The following is a 16,586-nucleotide window of genomic DNA, read 5'->3' on the forward strand; positions in this document are numbered from 1 at the left end:
AACATTCTGACCCTCTATCTTGCGGGCTCCGCTACGAAAAGTTTGCTTGCGGAACCGTCCAAAGAAGAAGGCGTATACCATGAAGAAAAGAAGAAAGAAGGAATGAAAAAGAAAATTTCGCGAGAGGTCATGTCTGGGATAAAATCTAAAAAATACAATCTCAAATATTCCACGCGTTTTATTGAGCGACGCGGTTTGGCCGTGTTGGGCTTTTATTTTCCATCTTACAACTCTTTTCCTTTTTTTGCCACCCAAGACTACCAAACTCTGTATCATGGTGAGTGAACTCTCGGCAGTTCGAGTCGCCGCCGAGGATGAGAACTCACGCAGCATATAGGACAAGATCAAGGAGGTGCGCCGACACGTTGAGTATTGCCACGTGGCACTGACAGCGTATAGCGATTCGCCATTCTCGGCCAGAAGATTGAGGCAGCAGAAGCGAGAGCAGAGGTCGCTGAGTCGGATAACAAAAAGGTGGGCGGATGGTGGTAGCAAATTGCTTACCGGCGTAGCTTAACCAGACACTTCTCGAGCGAGACCAGGAGCTGGCCTCGCTACAACACAAGCTTCAGCTCGCAGAGGAAGAACTCGAATCAGCTGAGGCCAAGGTGAAGGAACTCAAATCGGCCAGTGAGGAAGGCGAGACCCACCGTACGGCAGGAGAAAACCTGGCGAGAAAGGTGCAGCTTTTGGAGGAAGAACTTGACAAGGCTGAAAAGGATCTCAAGGAGACCACGGAAAAGTACGAAGTTTGTTGGTGCAAGAAATTCTTGCTGATAGTCGTAGGCTGCGTCAGGTCGATGTTAAGGCGGAGCACTTTGAACGCCAGGTTCAACGATTGGAGCAAGAGAGGGATGAGTGGGAGAGGAAGCATGGAGAGGCTGTGGAAAAATACCAACAGTCCAAACGCGAGCTCGACGAGGTGGTCATGCAGATGGAGAGTTTGGTAGGTTGTCTTATGGCGGAAGGCTTGGGTTTAACTGATAAAGTTGCAGTAATTGCCTTAGTTCACGAATACAGATTCCACTTTGCGCTCATACCGAATACGACGATTATGCACCTTTATGGTTTGTTTTGCAAAGCGTGACAGAGCAGCCATAAATTATTCCTTACAGTATCTACGACAAAAGTATTGCTTGAATATCCCAATAGCAACTATTGTTGACTGCCGAGTCCTCTCCCTCCGTGGTTCCAAGAGATTTCGTCAATTAAACGCACGAGTACGTTGTCATTGTCTATTCAAAGTCAGGTTTATCCGATAGGCTATGCCAAAACTCACTACCATAGACGTTGACTGCCAGGCGATAGAGAATGGCTAATAAGAGTCCTATCAGAGGCCATTTGAGAGCCCCTAGCACGTCTGCAGGTTGTCAGCACAGTACATCAGCCACCGTCTACTCACCTTTAACACGTAAAGAAGGCTGTCCACCCTTTTGCCAGGTATCAAATGTCTTGTCTATTTTGTTGGGATTGAACGCTGTAGACTTCAAGTTCTTGGCCACAAATTTGTGGCTTTTCAAATGACTGCAAGTGTGTTGATATTTGGCCTTTGGAACGAATGCAAGGCGTACTAGATGGCAACACTCGGCGTCGAAAACACAGACATGAGCACCGTCACAGCAGCTCTTGAGAGCGGGCGAACATAATCGTTTTCTGCAATCACACGACAGTCAGACTGAGACTCTCCAACCAATGCATAAACTTGCGGTTTTCCTCCACACCCAGCTGCACCTGTTCAAGTTCCATTTCCACATCTCCTCCTTGGACAAAGTCTTCGCCCCTTGCCACTTCTTCCACTTCTGCCTCATTTCCTTTACCTTTTCCAATTATGGCGAAATCAGAATTATCATTGAAAACCATACGAAGCCATGGTTTGCCTTGCAGAACGCGCTGGGGAGCAAGAGGGTCAGTGTCTACAGAAATATAAATGACCGCCGCAGTTCGATATCTTTGTGCAAACAATGTCAGGTCCTACACCGATATGAGTTGTATCGTCAATATATAAAGATTTGTCCTTACGCCGTGAAAAGGACGCAAGTTGTCTATTTGAGCATAGTGATGAGCAAAGAACTCTGTTAGTCAACCGTCCCAGCTTACTTGCGCCATATTCAGATCCTGCGTACAACACAAGTACCTCTTTCTCTGCGAAGAATTTATCCAAATCTTTTATATCCTGCCCCTGTGCATCCTGCAGTCGAAGGCTATAGTGGTTTAGTAAATTCAGATCCAAATAGATAAAATAAACAACCAACCGACGAAGCAAGGGATCCGGGACGTTATACAAGGCCGACTGCCCTACAAGATCTACTGGAACGGCAAGAGGTTCGGACATCAGTATATGTGTAGATGTACTTGCAAATGATTTCAATGTCTTGCTATCAATTAAATAGCGGAATCAAATTAAGACATTAAGGCTATTTCTAATCAAATCCTCCGATTTAATTGTGCACCCATTTATTCGCTTGACATCAATACGATGTTTTGGCTTTCTTTCGTCTTAAACCCCACCAATCTTTTAGCCACCGCCGAAAAAAAAAGCTGGCTCTTTTCAATCTTCTTCTCTTCCATCTGATACATATACCCTCACAGAAAGTACCTTGTATGGCCAACTATACTCCCAGTGTTCAACACTCCTCTTCTACAACTCGCTGCAACTCTCGGCAACAACAGATCACCCTTCCAAACAGATACGTTAGCAATCCATCTCGTTTTCAATCCCAATTTATTCTATAATGTCTTCGCCATCGCATCCACGCCCAACCGTACCTCCTCCAGGAGCATGGTCGTCGCGTCCAAGTACAACTGAATCTACGCGTCGCTCTATCGAACAACACCAACTTCAGCTTCTTCCGCAACGCGATCCTCCCACCTCTTCCGGGTACGCCGAGTCGTCAGAAGGATCCAGGAGAGGAAGCATCGCCAATGGTTCTATACACAACTCTCCGTCCAGCTTGGCAAGTTCGTCAAGGCATCACGCGAGGTATAATGATCTCCCTCAAGGGTCAGGTGCTATGGCTAGCATAGGGGTACCCATTGGAGCCGAAGCGGGAAGTTCGCTAGGTTCAGCAAAACTTCCAAGGATAATGACATCTTCTATGGATGATGGAAAGAATGGGCCGCACAGCGCGCCTGTAACCCAAAGAAGACCTATCAGTGGAGGACTTGGCAATCCGATGCGATCAAGCTCGTCTCCTGAACCTTGGGCAGCTCTTCATTCAAGCTCTCCTAGCGACTCGCCAATAGATGGTCGTCCCAATCTTTCCATTGGGTCACATCCATACAACGGACTTCAGCAGCCTTATCTCGGAGGTTTAGGCCCACCGCATTCTAGTCAAGAGCGAAAACTGAGTTCCGTTAGCAGTACACCATCTCGACCTGTCAGCGCAAGGCAGGGCTCAGATCAGTCCAATACATCGCACTCTTCCAACCGTCATCTCGAAAATGTGCCATCCGACCAACAGCAACCCATCTTACAGTGGCCGCAGCCACGAACGCGTCGCGAAGGAAGCTCGACAATGTGTGGCCAGTGTGGGCAAGCTGTACATGGCCAGTTTGTGAGAGCAATGGGAAAAGTGTATCATTTGAATTGTTTTCGATGCAAGGTGAGTCCTAATACGCCACGTAACAAGTGTCTGTGCGCATATGGACAGAATGTTGTTAATTATCGCCACGCTTTGTAGGATTGTAACAAGGTAGTGGCTCAGAAATTCTTTCCAGTTGAGGATGGCGATGGAATGTATCCTCTGTGTGAACGAGACTATTTTGCGAGACTCAATTTGATCTGTGCAAAATGTGACCAAGCACTGAGAGCAAGCTATATCACTGCATGTGGTGGGTTTCATCGCTCCAGACATTCTCCTGATCGTGTTTGATGTGTTGATATGAATACAGGCGCAAAATACCACGTTGAGCATTTCACCTGTTCAGAGTGTGATGTGTTGTTTGGTCCGAGTGATTCTTATTACGAGCATGATGGTAAAGTCTGTAAGTACTATGGCAGACGCCTGTGTATTTCTATCGTTGGCTCTGGCTCATATTCGCAGATTGTCACTATCATTATTCCACTCGATTTGCAGTCAAATGTGTTGGTTGCGAAACGGCCATTCTCAAACAATTTGTGGAGATGAACAGGAATGGGAAAAATGAGTGCTGGCATCCAGAATGTTATATGATTTCAAAGGTGATGCTTGATATGATGCGTGTACCAGGTGCACAAAAAACTGACAATACTTACTAGTTTTGGAATGTCCGACTGGCATCTAAATCCTTCAACACTCCCGCCAACTCGGCAGTGGCCTCTACAGTCTCATTTCTAGAGATGTCTTCCATGACATCGCCTGGCGCACCCATCACGTCCGTGTCAACAGCCACGTCAACGACCAATGACTCACCTTATCCTGACATGGGCATCACTCCCAAAGAACTGAAAGAAAGGCAGGACTCCATGGAGATGAAAGTTCAGCAAATCTGGCATGTTCTCTCTGGTTACGAAGAGAGCTCTGCAGCATTGATTGGTGACATGCTTAGAGCCGTAAATGAGCGAAACTTGCTGGATATCATCCTTTTAGCGGAAAGGTTCATTTTACACGTGGAGACTTTGTTTGCTGTGATTGATGATTTAGAAGCACAGTTTGCTAATACAAGTGCGAAAGGTGCGTAAATTTTGCCCCTCTTGGTTCAGCACAGCCTTTTGTTGACACTGCGTTTATCTTCTAGGCATGCCTTACGCTCGTGAAGCCAAGCAGCTTTGCCGAAAACTCGTCAACCTTTTTTCCAACATGTCTCAGATTTCACCCAGTGGCGGATCTTCGCCAAATTCCAATGAGCTTTTTACCCTTATCACCCAACTTGCACACTATCTCAAAATTCTAATTAGAATAGCGCTTACGGGAGCAATCAAACTGGAGAGAGATTACAACAATTGTGGGGCGATGGCCAATTGTTTGGCTAGACTGAATCTTCTTGCGATGGATGGAGGAGATCCAACAGTAAAGAAGCGAGGCGATTGGCCAGAAGGCAATGAAATTGAAGCAGAAAATAACTCGAAGAACGGTCATGGGGAGAGTGGTCTCATTGATGATGAAGGCTTGCAAGGAGATGAAGAGCAACTGAAGAGAAGCATGGATGCCTTGACGAGAAGGCCTCAGGGGTTCCTACCTAGCACGGTAGATATTGCATATGGATATACAAGCTTAGCAGTAAGTATTTCAATCTACTTCGTCTCTCAGCCAAAACTGATTCAAGAAGCCCGAGGTGACTGGCGAAACTACCCTGCGAGGTCCTCAAGACGAAGATTTTATTCCACCAGAAGGCTGTGCTCATTGTCAAGCACCCATAGAAGAAGATTGTGTTCGATTAGGAATGTTCTTACGTTGGCATTCCGCTTGCGTTGTCTGCTCTACATGCGGCGAGACGGCTCTGCATCCAATCCGAGACGATGCCACGGACGACCACTCTTCGCATGGACACACTGATACTGGTTCTAACTCTGGCATTACCCGTCAAAGTGTCGCTCTTCGCCCTTTGCCAAGGGTCGATTGGTTTTGGTTTACGCCTAAACATTTTCCTGGGATGGTAGCACCTCCTGGAAAATTGTGGTGCGACCAGCACAAAGACTCAGACGATGCATGGCAGGGCCTCGCCGGGGTTTCCAAATTGGAACAATATGCGTTCCTGTTGCACATTGCACTGAGAAGATTGTACGTGCACTATAGGATACATCATAACCTTGGAAGTGGTAAGTATTAATCTCTTGTATTGTCTCAAGATGCTAATGTAACAAAAGTGCGGGAACACGGAATGTCTAATCGCGCAGAGAGTGAAGTCAAGCGCATGAAGTCCGTGACTCTTGATCGAAAACTTTCATCCACTGCTCGCCTTCCTCAACGCTCCATGGTCGTCGAGAGTCCGGCTGGTCGTATGGCTAATGCAAATGGGCAAGTGGTATCTGCGCGTAGCATTGATTCTCCCTTCAAGCCTACTCCTAGCGACGAACAGATGGAGCCAATGATTAACGAACCTACAAGCAACGCCACAACTGTGGACGTTCTTCGGCCAGCATTCGCCAGAAACAACACGAACGTTATGATTGTCAAGGAAACAGACGACTCGCCACGTGGTGCTCTCAGGCGCATCAGCGTTCCTAAAGAAGACGACGCTATCACCCTTGGTGACATTTCTCTACTGGCAGAGAAGGACAGAAGACTAGATGACCGTCCCCTCCTGTCGAATCTCTCTCACTTGCAGAATTGTATCGTTCGACATTTCGCGTTACTGCAATTACAGAAGACGAGTCTTGCGCCTCTCATTGATCTGGATGACCTGCTTGATTTACTGGATAATAGAAAAAGCCAATGGTGGAATAAGATTTTCAAAGGAAATGCCAAGAAGGATACAAAGAAAAAAGGTGAGTGTCTTCTGTTCATTGTTTTGGATAGGGCTTATGAGGTGTTAGGGTTGTTTGGCGTTCCTATTGAGGTGCTCGTGGAAAAAACAGGGTCTGATTCATCATTTGGTTTTCCCAACTCTCAATTAAGAGTGCCCGAATTTATTGAAGATATAGTATCGACAATGAGGCAGATGGGTAAGTATGATGACAACTTCAGAAGCATAAACTAACATTACCAACAGACATGGCTGTCGAGGGCGTGTTCAGGAAGAATGGCAATATTCGAAAACTTCAAAGTCTTGCAGATGCGCTTGATAAGGATGCGACAACAGTCAATTTATCAGAAGAAAATGTTATCCAACTTGCTGCCCTGTTGAAGAGGTTTCTAAGGGAAATGCCGGATCCCCTATTAACATTCAGGTTACATAAACTATTTTGTGCTGCTGCTGGTGAGTACATATCCGAGCGATCAGAGCAGTCAAACATTGATGTGTTAAATAGTTCTGCCGAGTTCTGAAGAACGCCGAAGATGTCTCCACCTCCTTGTTACCCTTTTACCAAAGTACAATCGCGACACGATGGAGGTTCTCTTCACCTTTCTCAAATGGGTTTCCTCATTCTCCTACCGCGATGAAGAAACCGGCTCCAAGATGGATCTTGCCAACCTTGCTACAGTCATCTGCCCTTCTATATTATATGCCAAGGGTGCCAATGCTGTTAAAGACGATTCATTTACGGCCATCACAGCAGTTCAGGAACTATTAGAAAACCAAGAAGAATTCTATCATGTACCCTCAGAGCTGGTTTTTGTTCTGCAAGACAACATTTATCGGATTTTTGCCAAAGATTTGGATCTCCCACCCAAGGAGATTCTGAGACACTGTTCAAAGTACACACAGGCAAGATCGGCAGCTCTGCCCACGCCAAAATTCACAGACGTGGCATTAATAGGTGACGCATTAGGCTTACATTGAAAGGCTGGATAATGTTTCTTCATATCTTGCATGTCAAGTGGAAGGATTCGTGTGGACTGTGACAAACCATGTCAGTTGTCATCGACTATGTTCCCCATCGCCCACTTGCGACAAGCAATATCCCCATTCTTCATCCCACGACAAGCTTTTGCAATTTTTCATTATCAGCTGTACGCACTTGGGTGATTCAAGATAGAGTGACAGCATTGCGGTCAACGATTCATTGCAACGTAGAGTTGCTTCAGGCGGCAACATGAGTTGAGAAGAGAGTTGCCGATTCAGGTTAATGTATCTCGCATGAGACCTCAAAGTATAAGTAGTTGCAAAGCTAATTTGTACATACTGTTCTTTTCTTTCTCTTGCTTTTTATTTTTACATAGGGAACGAGAGTCATGCATTTTGATCGAGGACATACAAAAACAACAGTGATATTCTACACTCTATTCTATGAAACTTGTACATGTTGCGATACAGATACAGCAAGACAGCTTTCAACCTTCAGCAAAATTGACTGCCGCTATTATCCACACTACAGCTCCCTCTCCTTGCTTGTCAACCCAGCCTAAACCTTCTCGCATGACACATCCTTCCATCGCCGTCTTGATTCTGGTATCTGCCCATCCAGTCTGAGCCTTGACGATTCTGGGATGTAATCGCCCACCGGTAGTCGCTGCGATAGCCAACAGCGTTGACTGGTCTGTATCCAAAGACCGTGGTATAGTACGGATATACGTGCTCGACGAGGTAGGATGATGAACGGTGTACCCTGCATGTAACGGATGCAAGAGCTTGAGTACGCGCAGGATATCTTGAGATGTAATCTGTCCGTCATCTTCTAGCCTTGTATACGATTTGGCTTCACCGCTCAAGGGAAGATGGGATAACCCTCCTGAACGCAGTCGTCCTACCCTTCTAATCAAGTCGTTCACTTCAATAACACCTCCGTTTTCATGCCGGGTGGAGACACATACGTCCACGACTTGAACGGCTAGTTCATACTCCCATTCTCCTATTCCCAGCACTTCACTCCACCATCCTCTACTGCTTCCTCCGTTGCCAGGCCCAACAGCAAGCGGGTCAACGCCTATAGCAGCGCACATCTTTTGAAACTTGTGACGGAACGCAGGATCTTTTCTGATATCTGCCCGGTGTTTGGAAGCAAACTTGACAAGGGCTTCACGGAATGATGTTAGCGAAGCGTTCAGATTATCCAACTGGGAAGATGTAAGTGAGTTTGAGAGAGATGAATAGGAAGAAGTCGTTGCACTTTGCCTCGATAAGCCTACGATGCCTGCACCTTTTCTCATGTTGGCTGGACATAAAGGTAAAAGAAGAAAAGAGATGGTAAATGGGATTTTGGATGTTATTTTGTGTCCGGACATGGTTGCTGGTCTATGGCTTCTGGTGGTAGTAAATAATTAAATAAAATTAAAAATCAATATTTATAATTTTAAAACTACATTACAACAATGAGAAAGAGAATATATTTAAAAAGACATTATGGCACTGCTATACAAAGCAAACCAGATATAGCTGTTTTACTTCGTAAGGTTATGCGAAATGTAGCCCAGGTAGGCACTCTATTCGTCTTTACATTGCGATATGCTCATCGTCTTTTAGCCAGTCGCCATCGCAGTTGCTACAATACCGCCTTCGTCTTCGCCTACTCCTGTAGCAAAGTATCATGGAGCGACACTGACATCGTTTACTTCACTCACGTTACACCCTCGACCACTTGTTGCGTTCTCTTTGAGATTACCTTCACGAATGGCGGACTGCCTCAGGCCATGGGGGATTAGTAAGAGGCAGGATGAGAATGCTGTATCTGGGTTCAAGAGGGAGAGCAATGGTTTACAGCTACCACCCAAAAGTGAATTACCGTGGCCGTTATGCCAGTTACCTATGCCAGAACATCCTCCTCCGTGGGCACAAGCTCTATTTTCCAAGATCCCTAACCCTCTCTCTTCGGCTTTTGCTACAGCTCCTGCATCTCTTCCAACAGCGAGTCCTGCGACGTCCATGCCTCCATCACCGCTAACCATCTCTCTTCTCTCCACTGCCAACGAATCAATAGCGGACGCTCTTGCTCAACCACAGACAGACCATTCATCTATTTTTGCAATGCCACATACTTGGGACGATCCTACGTCTTCTCAGCCATCACATCCACCATCCCTCAAAGGGTGTATCGGTAGTCTCCAGTGCCAGGTGGTTGGAAGTGTGTTGCTTCGGGACTTGCGCTTGCCTGAGGATATACAGGAAGGCGAGGGGAGCGAGATGTTTATATGTAGAGTGGTAGGGGTGGACACAGGCAGCGGTACTGAGCCTTTACTACATTGGAGAAGAAAGTATGCAGGTGTCAGACAGATGGACTGAGCAACAAAAGGTCAGATCCTACGACAAGATCAGATATAACGGCCAGCTATGCAAAAGAAAAACTGCAGTGCTTATCGGATCTTTAAATTCGCCCATGGTCATTCATTAGCATGACAGCTTGATACAACTCATCATAAATAGATATTGTACACTTTTGTAAGATGTCGTCTTGCCATAAATCTCTCAACGATTGTTCCACTTGCCACATTCAATACCCCAAAACAACCAGGCCGAGGTGATCAACAGCAGACAGCCTACTGGCCACCCCACCTCCCTCGCAACAGCGTCCCAATCCCATCTCCTTCCCCAAGTAAACTTTTCCCATGCTGAAAGATGGTCTGGCGGTGGCCCGGGTAAAAGTGAGTTTCGTCTCTGAACGGCTGGAGAGTCGCTCGGATTGATATTTATACCCAAAGTATTGGTGGAAACCAGAGGTGAAACACCAGAAAGGACGACATTGCTTGTTACCCACATCTGGACTGTCCTTGACCAGCCTGTGGTGACCCCAATGACTACCCATGCTAGGAGTGGTCTTGCACTTTTTGCGCCGAGAACCCAGAGCGTCAAATATGTTGCGGGCCAACAGAGGCATTGGAGAGATGCAAGACGGGTTATAGTCGATGGCAGCGAGTAATAGTTGATCCAACGATGAGTCAGACCTGTCGTGAGACAAAAACAAAAGTGACCGGTAACAACCGCCTAAGTTATCGTCAATATGGATGCACCGCAGATAAGATATACGGCCTACCCATGAGATGCAGAGTAGTATGTCGATCCTATCAACTTTGATCCATTCTCCTTCCATCATGACGCCTCCTGCAACTAATCTTTCCAAAGCCTCTTTGCTGAGATCAACACCATATGGCCAGACGTTAGCCCACAGCCCACCTGTAACCAGCGCCTGGACCAACACACATATACCCCAAACAGCAGGCACCACTGCCAATAAGCGTAGATAGAGCAAACTTGACTGACGAATCATTTGTTCTAGCTCGTTCGAGAGCGGTTGAGCCACAGTTTTTGGAGTCACTTCGAGACCAAAGACAGGCCCAGCCGGGCTAGTCAACGTAGGTGATTCTAGCGAAAGCCCGAGGACACTATCGCTATCTTTGGAAAGGAGCGAGTCTCTGCGATTAGAAACAGCATTATTAAAGACGCGCTGGCGCAGTTCACTGGTCATGGGTAATGACTTGCTTCCTTTTGGTACAAAAGTGAGACTATCGCCTGATTCTGAAGAGTCATCACCTTCGCTAGAAAAAGTTTCTACAGCATTTAAGTCCATAGTAGCTATTGGCTGATGGTGGTATGATTTTGGCGACAAATCCACAGACAGGTTCGACCGATGGGAAATGGGCGACATGATAGGGATTGGAAGCGGTGCCGACCTTGGAGAAGGCGACTTTCGTATACTAGAGAGAGACATGTATGACTTGGAATGTGGTGAGCGAGAAGGAGCGGCTGGGAGCCAAGGGTTGTGGGACTGAGGATGGACAATGGTTTTGATCGTATCGTTACTACTCATAGTTCGCCCCAAACTAGGTCTCTGTCTTTCCCATGGTTGCTTTTGAAAAGATGAATGTTGCTGTTCTTGGACAATTGACTTCCCTCTTTCCACTCCACCTACCCAGCCTTCCACATCTCTCCTTCTCAGACCATCTCTCGTCTGGCTTGGCTGGTTCTCCTTTAATACTTTCCCCTCTTCCAGAACTGTAAGGTCTGGCTGACTCTGTGAGTGCTTGTACCTTTGCTTTCCTGGTCGTACCGTCGCATCTGAATCAAATCCCTCCTCAGAAATAGACTCTGAGCCACCAAGGTTTCCAACAGACGAAGACGCAGAAGAATGCCTAAAGTGTGCTGAATAACCCAACGATCCGGGTCGCCTTGACAGCCCTGTAGATGATCCAGAAGATCCTAGAGCAGCGGTATCAAGAGGCATAGGATGAGAAGGCAGCGTCCTTGATCGGCTTGGTCCTGCCTGACTTTTGGCAAAGGCTGCTTTCACACGAAATCCACCCAGTTGAGGAGGCGTCATGTCCACCAGCGATACCGCTTCATGTTGATACAGTCTTTTTTTGGGACTTGACGGCGCAGATTTCGATGAATTGCGTTCTAAACGGACCACTCTAGGTTCTAATCCTGGGTTTGATAGAATCTCATCGTCATGGAATTGTTGCTGTTGCTGCAATATGCTTGAAGAGTATGTATAGATGGGCTCTTGTGCCATAGACATCTCTTTTGCTTCATGAGAGAAATAAATGATATGATGATAAAGAAGAAACATAAATTTCTTTAAATTCTAATCTTTAAAAAGAAAAGTCAATTAAGGCACAAACTTCATATTTACTTTATACTTTGCGACCCAAAAGTCTAATTCTACTATCACAGTCACAAGAACAACCTATATTGCTACAATACAATCTTTTGCTATCCTCTATACCACATCCTCTCTAGTTACAACACTCGTCAACCCTTGGCATTCCTCCCGTTCCCACTCATCCAGCTCTTCCTGTTCGGCCTGAGCCTTCTTCACAGCACGCTTAGCTATATGAGTCAGATAAAAGAATAGAGAGACACAGAGTATGATGCCTGCCCAGGTTGTCCACGTCTTGACACCTTCTCTGTTATTATCAGGTGCTGGCTCCGACGTGACTAGATCGCTGACGCCTGAATGGCTCGGCCATTGGCCCTCCACCATGTCGCCTGCCTGCGGCCCTTTATCAAGGTTTTTGTGATCACTGTAGCTCTTTGAGAGGTCATGAATCCCGCTCCCAATCCAAGTGTGCAAGACCAGCTTGCAGAGGGAGACCGCTGTGCAGCCGGTATACGTTTGCAGCGAGAGGGTGGGAGATGAAGCCAGTATGACGTTGAGGAGGTTGTAAGGATAAGGCGCTATACGGATGAGGAGCAGGATGTGTGGATGGCGAGGGATGATGTGCAAGAGCGACATGGACATTGCTGAGTTGGCCAGGCTGTAAACAGTCAGTTTGGCTCTCGTACACTGTATTGACTTGCCTTTTGACAATGATATCCTTGAGCATCCTCCGTGACACCAGAAAGACGACCACAGCCCCAATAAGGCTTGCCAGATAGGACACGATGAACCCTTGCAATACTCCAAAGGTATAGCCTGACAGTACAATCAGAGTCGAATAGAGAGGCAACGGCGGGATGGTCGTGATAAATATCAGAGCGAAAAAGGTAAAGTGCCCATAGATACCCTGTTCAGCCAATTTATGTGATAAGTCGTCCAAAGCTGCTTTGCCGGTCAGCTGCTGCGCACCCGTCGCGGCGACAACGCACTATGAAATAACTGTCCCCTCCAAAATGCAATAGCGAGAAAAAAGCCCAACGTCGTAGCCACCCATCCCCACATCATCACTTTGCCCAGTCTACCACCATCGTTGGGTTTACCACCGCAGCGTAAGGCCGACAAGCCAGAGCAGCTCAGCTTTTCATCTGGCGTTGTCTGAGGAGTTTCCTGCGGCGAATGCTGGGTCAGAAGGATATATTGCTGGTGCGGGTAGGGATACGCCCCGCTGCTCTGTGGTTGGTAGTCGGGAGGGTAGTAAACCAACACCTTTTCATTTGAGATTTCGTCGTGACAATCTATAGCCTTGGCATTCGTCTCTCCGCTGTTGACATGGCCCAACGATGTCGAAGCATGCAAAAAGGCTGGCCTGTGGTGGGCTTGCAAGGACAGTCGTGGAGAAGGAGAAGTTCGGTGGGAGAGTACGATGGAGGGACGGCTAGCTGGGAGGTGGTGGTGGGTCATTGTCAGGCCAGTGGTTAGGTGATGTGCTGCTGCAATAGGCGGAGTTGGAGAGGATGGTATGCTTGATGTAGATGAAGGACGTTTGCGGGATTGTTTTAAAAGTGTTGGAGACATTGTGAATGTGTAAAGCTGAAATAGAAAAAAGAAATGATTTAAGGATTCAATCTCGCAGCAGCCAAGAATTATGTCGTCACGAGTTTATTTTTGGCGGTTTAAAATGGTAAGAATGTTGAAAAAGGTGTATATTACAAACTATTTTGTAGCATAATGTATGCTTGCGAAGCCACATCTACAACTCTACACTCGCTCGTATACATACAAATAAGCCAGGCTTCTCATTTCTTTTCCGCCTTTTTCAGGAGCAACGACGACCTTTTCATCATTGTACAACACCCACTCGTTTTCTTTCTGTATGTCAGCTTGTGGCTGGCGAATGGTTGCGACATAGTGGCCTGAATGGACAGATGGGCCTTTATGTGAGATGAACGCTTTGAGACGATACTTTGCCGGTAGAGTTGAAGAGCCTCCAATAGATTTGTTGACAGCATCACTTGGCTCGATAATCCCAGCGTCTTCTCCCTGGTCGTCTGGGTTGGAAAACAGCCATTCGATAGCCCTCTCTGGGTTTCCATCCTATTCACGGTGAGTCATGTATCTACGTTGATACACTCACACTCTGCCGAAGAGCCTTGCGAGCCTGCTTTGGGGTGAAGCCCATATCTGAAATCATGGTGATTTGATCATCTGAAGGTTCTTTGTTTGCTGTTTTGGAATTTGTGTCGAGTTGTATGGGCGCATCAATGTCTACTTGATTTGAGTCGTGTCCGCAGTGTCAGTCTGTGCTCACCTTGGTCTTCCATATGCTCAAACAACCATCCCATTGCCGCCTCTGCATCGCCATTATCTGTAGCTAGTAATGCTTTTTGACATCTCACGGTAGGAAAACCCATCGCTTCGAGCTGAGCCATGGCTGTGGGGTTGAAATCTGGCAGAGAAGTAACAGGGGCAGATGTATCCAGCTCCTCCTCGCCTGGCTGCAATCCTTTGCCTAGGAGCGCATCGAGAGAAAGTGTATCAGGGACAGAAACAGGGACGTCAAGTTTGGTGGGAAGCCAGTTGATGAGCTGAAACTTTTTCATGTGCAGCACTAAAAGATCGGGAAATGTTTTAAACTTGATTGATCTTTGACCTTGTTAGCAGATGTTGGATCGATTGAAGGCCTACCTGTAAGCAACAGTATTTTCGCCACAATGAGCACACGCATAGTCTGCTATTTCTTCCTCTTCACACAACTGTTGTAAAGAATCTTCCAGTTGCACCTCTTTGTACAACCTGGTTCCATTTTCATTTACGCCTTGTTCCATAGCATCGACCGGCAAACTGGCTAGATCAACTGACTCAACCTGGATACCTACTCGCTTACACTTGCCGCACTGCAACCTTTGCTCCATACCAAATTTGGTGATTACCGTGGGTTCTGTAGATTCATCTCGACCTTGACGCTTTGTTTCGTCCCGGAGACGAATCAACAGATGCTGTAAAAACTCTTCAGAGTCTTGCTGTCTCATGGAAGAGAACTCTTCGTGTCCTTGGCCGATAAGAGCTTTGAATTGACTAGGCTTGATTCCTTCTTGGAACTTGAGCGGTGCCTCTTGTTCACCATTGATTTGGGTAGCGGGAGGGCGTTGCTCGGCCACGCGCGAGTATCTTCCGGATAACAGGCCGTCACCGATCTTCAGCATTTGGCACTCTAAACAATTGGCTGGCAAGAGATTAGGGCAAGTTTGGAAGTGTGTGAACGCTTCTGGGGTTGTATACCTCCTGCGAAAGGCTGAGAGAGAGAATAACGTTTGGAGTATAGAGGCCAGGTAACAACTATTTCCAAGGTTCTTCATGCCAGTGAGGCCTCTGCCAAAGATTGGCAGAAGCTCTTTGCCATCGTCGCCAGTCATTGAAAAGTCAAATTTAAGATTATGCTCAAGTTGCTATAACTGATTGTCAGCTTCCACTAGGACAAGCAGGTGTATCAACTTGCAAGCTCAGTCATCGATTTCTCAGTTTTGCTTTGACGTAACACTTCAATACCAAATGTAGACAAATGAGTTGCAAGCTCATGGTCAACCTTGGCATCGTCGCAAGCATAACAGTAGATATCTACGCTTTGTCAGCCATCATCGTATGAGATTTTGTGAGCTTACCTGCTGTTCCCTCAGGAGTGATAGTACCGAGCTTTACTCCGAGCATATGTCCAGTCTCCTGGAAATGCTTCAACGCATGTCCATTTCCACCCACCCCCCCAAACTGCTGTCGTCCACAATTGGCCAAACCACAAGTTAAACATAGCCATAGATTAGACGAGAGATTACAAGATGAACACTTGGTAGGCACTAAGGGCAGCTGGTTGGCGTCATTTCAATAGTGTATTGGCTTACCGGCACCGGATGCAATAACGGGTTCTTGTTGCAGCATTAATGTATGTTCACAAGCTATGATTTCCTCCTCCCACGCTTTTACCTCTGATTGTTGAGAAGATGACATATGACTCATGATCCCATCGACAACTTCTTGCACCTTGGGGCTATCAAGTGTGATCTCTTGACCTGTAGAATTGGAAAAGGCAAAGAGACGAGTATGATAGTCCCATACTTCTTCGTCGCGCGGCACCGAGATGGCTAGTTTTTTCATAGGTGGCTCCTGAGAACTCTAGAAGAAATCAATTTAACCTTTATAAAGCAAACGGACAAGACTTGCGCGCTTTCCGGCTTCTTTCCTTGTACGCTTGATGATGACACCCAAGGGGTGACTAGATTTTTCATAATGCAACTGGGCATGATGACGTCCATCACCAAAGCATCCTCCATTGAAGCAAGTAAAGCAGACCAATACGCCGTCTGGACTATCCTGTGGCCGTCAGTCATGGTTGCTAGAAACTCATTTACCTGTCCATCGAAACAAAGAGTGCATTCCTCGCTGAGGGAGGTCAACAAAGTACCAAAAACAATTGTTGTGCTCACCGATGAACATTTTCAGAAAGCTTTGGTGGTTGTATTGTAGCTAAAATATCTTCAAGATTCTT

General features: G+C 46.6%; 8 protein-coding genes across 8 annotated transcripts; 3 read left to right on the forward strand and 5 right to left on the reverse strand.

Moving 5' to 3' along the window:
• Positions 1–274: 274 nt before the first annotated feature.
• On the forward strand, positions 275–998 carry L203_102989 (uncharacterized protein; the record flags this gene model as incomplete). Its single annotated transcript, XM_066212397.1, has 6 exons — positions 275–277; positions 338–352; positions 400–474; positions 522–742; positions 787–946; positions 996–998. 6 exons carry the CDS (start codon positions 275–277, stop codon positions 996–998), a joined length of 477 nt encoding a protein of 158 aa, XP_066068494.1.
• Positions 999–1,155: 157 nt separating this feature from the next.
• On the reverse strand, positions 1,156–2,332 carry L203_102990 (uncharacterized protein; the record flags this gene model as incomplete). Its single annotated transcript, XM_066212398.1, has 8 exons — positions 1,156–1,235; positions 1,280–1,360; positions 1,403–1,524; positions 1,572–1,653; positions 1,707–1,971; positions 2,020–2,042; positions 2,098–2,201; positions 2,253–2,332. 8 exons carry the CDS (start codon positions 2,330–2,332, stop codon positions 1,156–1,158), a joined length of 837 nt encoding a protein of 278 aa, XP_066068495.1.
• Positions 2,333–2,732: 400 nt separating this feature from the next.
• Positions 2,733–7,362, forward strand: L203_102991 (uncharacterized protein; the record flags this gene model as incomplete). Its single annotated transcript, XM_066212399.1, has 11 exons — positions 2,733–3,602; positions 3,681–3,831; positions 3,892–3,984; positions 4,044–4,180; positions 4,238–4,652; positions 4,717–5,198; positions 5,248–5,737; positions 5,786–6,406; positions 6,455–6,583; positions 6,631–6,837; positions 6,890–7,362. 11 exons carry the CDS (start codon positions 2,733–2,735, stop codon positions 7,360–7,362), a joined length of 4,068 nt encoding a protein of 1,355 aa, XP_066068496.1.
• A 491-nt stretch (positions 7,363–7,853) lies between these two features.
• L203_102992 (uncharacterized protein) lies at positions 7,854–8,744 on the reverse strand (the record flags this gene model as incomplete). The annotated part of the gene is made up of 1 exon (XM_066212400.1): positions 7,854–8,744. The coding sequence occupies one exon, from the start codon at positions 8,742–8,744 to the stop codon at positions 7,854–7,856; it is 891 nt and encodes a 296-aa protein (XP_066068497.1).
• An 87-nt stretch (positions 8,745–8,831) lies between these two features.
• L203_102993 (uncharacterized protein) lies at positions 8,832–9,738 on the forward strand (the record flags this gene model as incomplete). The annotated part of the gene is made up of 2 exons (XM_066212401.1): positions 8,832–8,933; positions 8,983–9,738. The coding sequence occupies 2 exons, from the start codon at positions 8,832–8,834 to the stop codon at positions 9,736–9,738; spliced, it is 858 nt and encodes a 285-aa protein (XP_066068498.1).
• Positions 9,739–9,921: 183 nt separating this feature from the next.
• L203_102994 (uncharacterized protein) lies at positions 9,922–11,968 on the reverse strand (the record flags this gene model as incomplete). The annotated part of the gene is made up of 2 exons (XM_066212402.1): positions 9,922–10,437; positions 10,487–11,968. The coding sequence occupies 2 exons, from the start codon at positions 11,966–11,968 to the stop codon at positions 9,922–9,924; spliced, it is 1,998 nt and encodes a 665-aa protein (XP_066068499.1).
• Positions 11,969–12,169: 201 nt separating this feature from the next.
• On the reverse strand, positions 12,170–13,624 carry L203_102995 (uncharacterized protein; the record flags this gene model as incomplete). Its single annotated transcript, XM_066212403.1, has 3 exons — positions 12,170–12,707; positions 12,751–12,991; positions 13,039–13,624. 3 exons carry the CDS (start codon positions 13,622–13,624, stop codon positions 12,170–12,172), a joined length of 1,365 nt encoding a protein of 454 aa, XP_066068500.1.
• A 183-nt stretch (positions 13,625–13,807) lies between these two features.
• On the reverse strand, positions 13,808–16,534 carry L203_102996 (uncharacterized protein; the record flags this gene model as incomplete). Its single annotated transcript, XM_066212404.1, has 10 exons — positions 13,808–14,089; positions 14,184–14,314; positions 14,358–14,692; positions 14,735–15,495; positions 15,546–15,664; positions 15,709–15,897; positions 15,943–16,213; positions 16,262–16,406; positions 16,450–16,480; positions 16,525–16,534. The coding sequence occupies 10 exons, from the start codon at positions 16,532–16,534 to the stop codon at positions 13,808–13,810; spliced, it is 2,274 nt and encodes a 757-aa protein (XP_066068501.1).
• Positions 16,535–16,586: the final 52 nt, after the last annotated feature.

The sequence above is a fragment of the Cryptococcus depauperatus genome, chromosome 3 (genome assembly GCF_001720195.1).
Source record: "Cryptococcus depauperatus CBS 7841 chromosome 3, complete sequence".
Taxonomy (NCBI): Eukaryota; Fungi; Basidiomycota; class Tremellomycetes; order Tremellales; family Cryptococcaceae; genus Cryptococcus; species Cryptococcus depauperatus.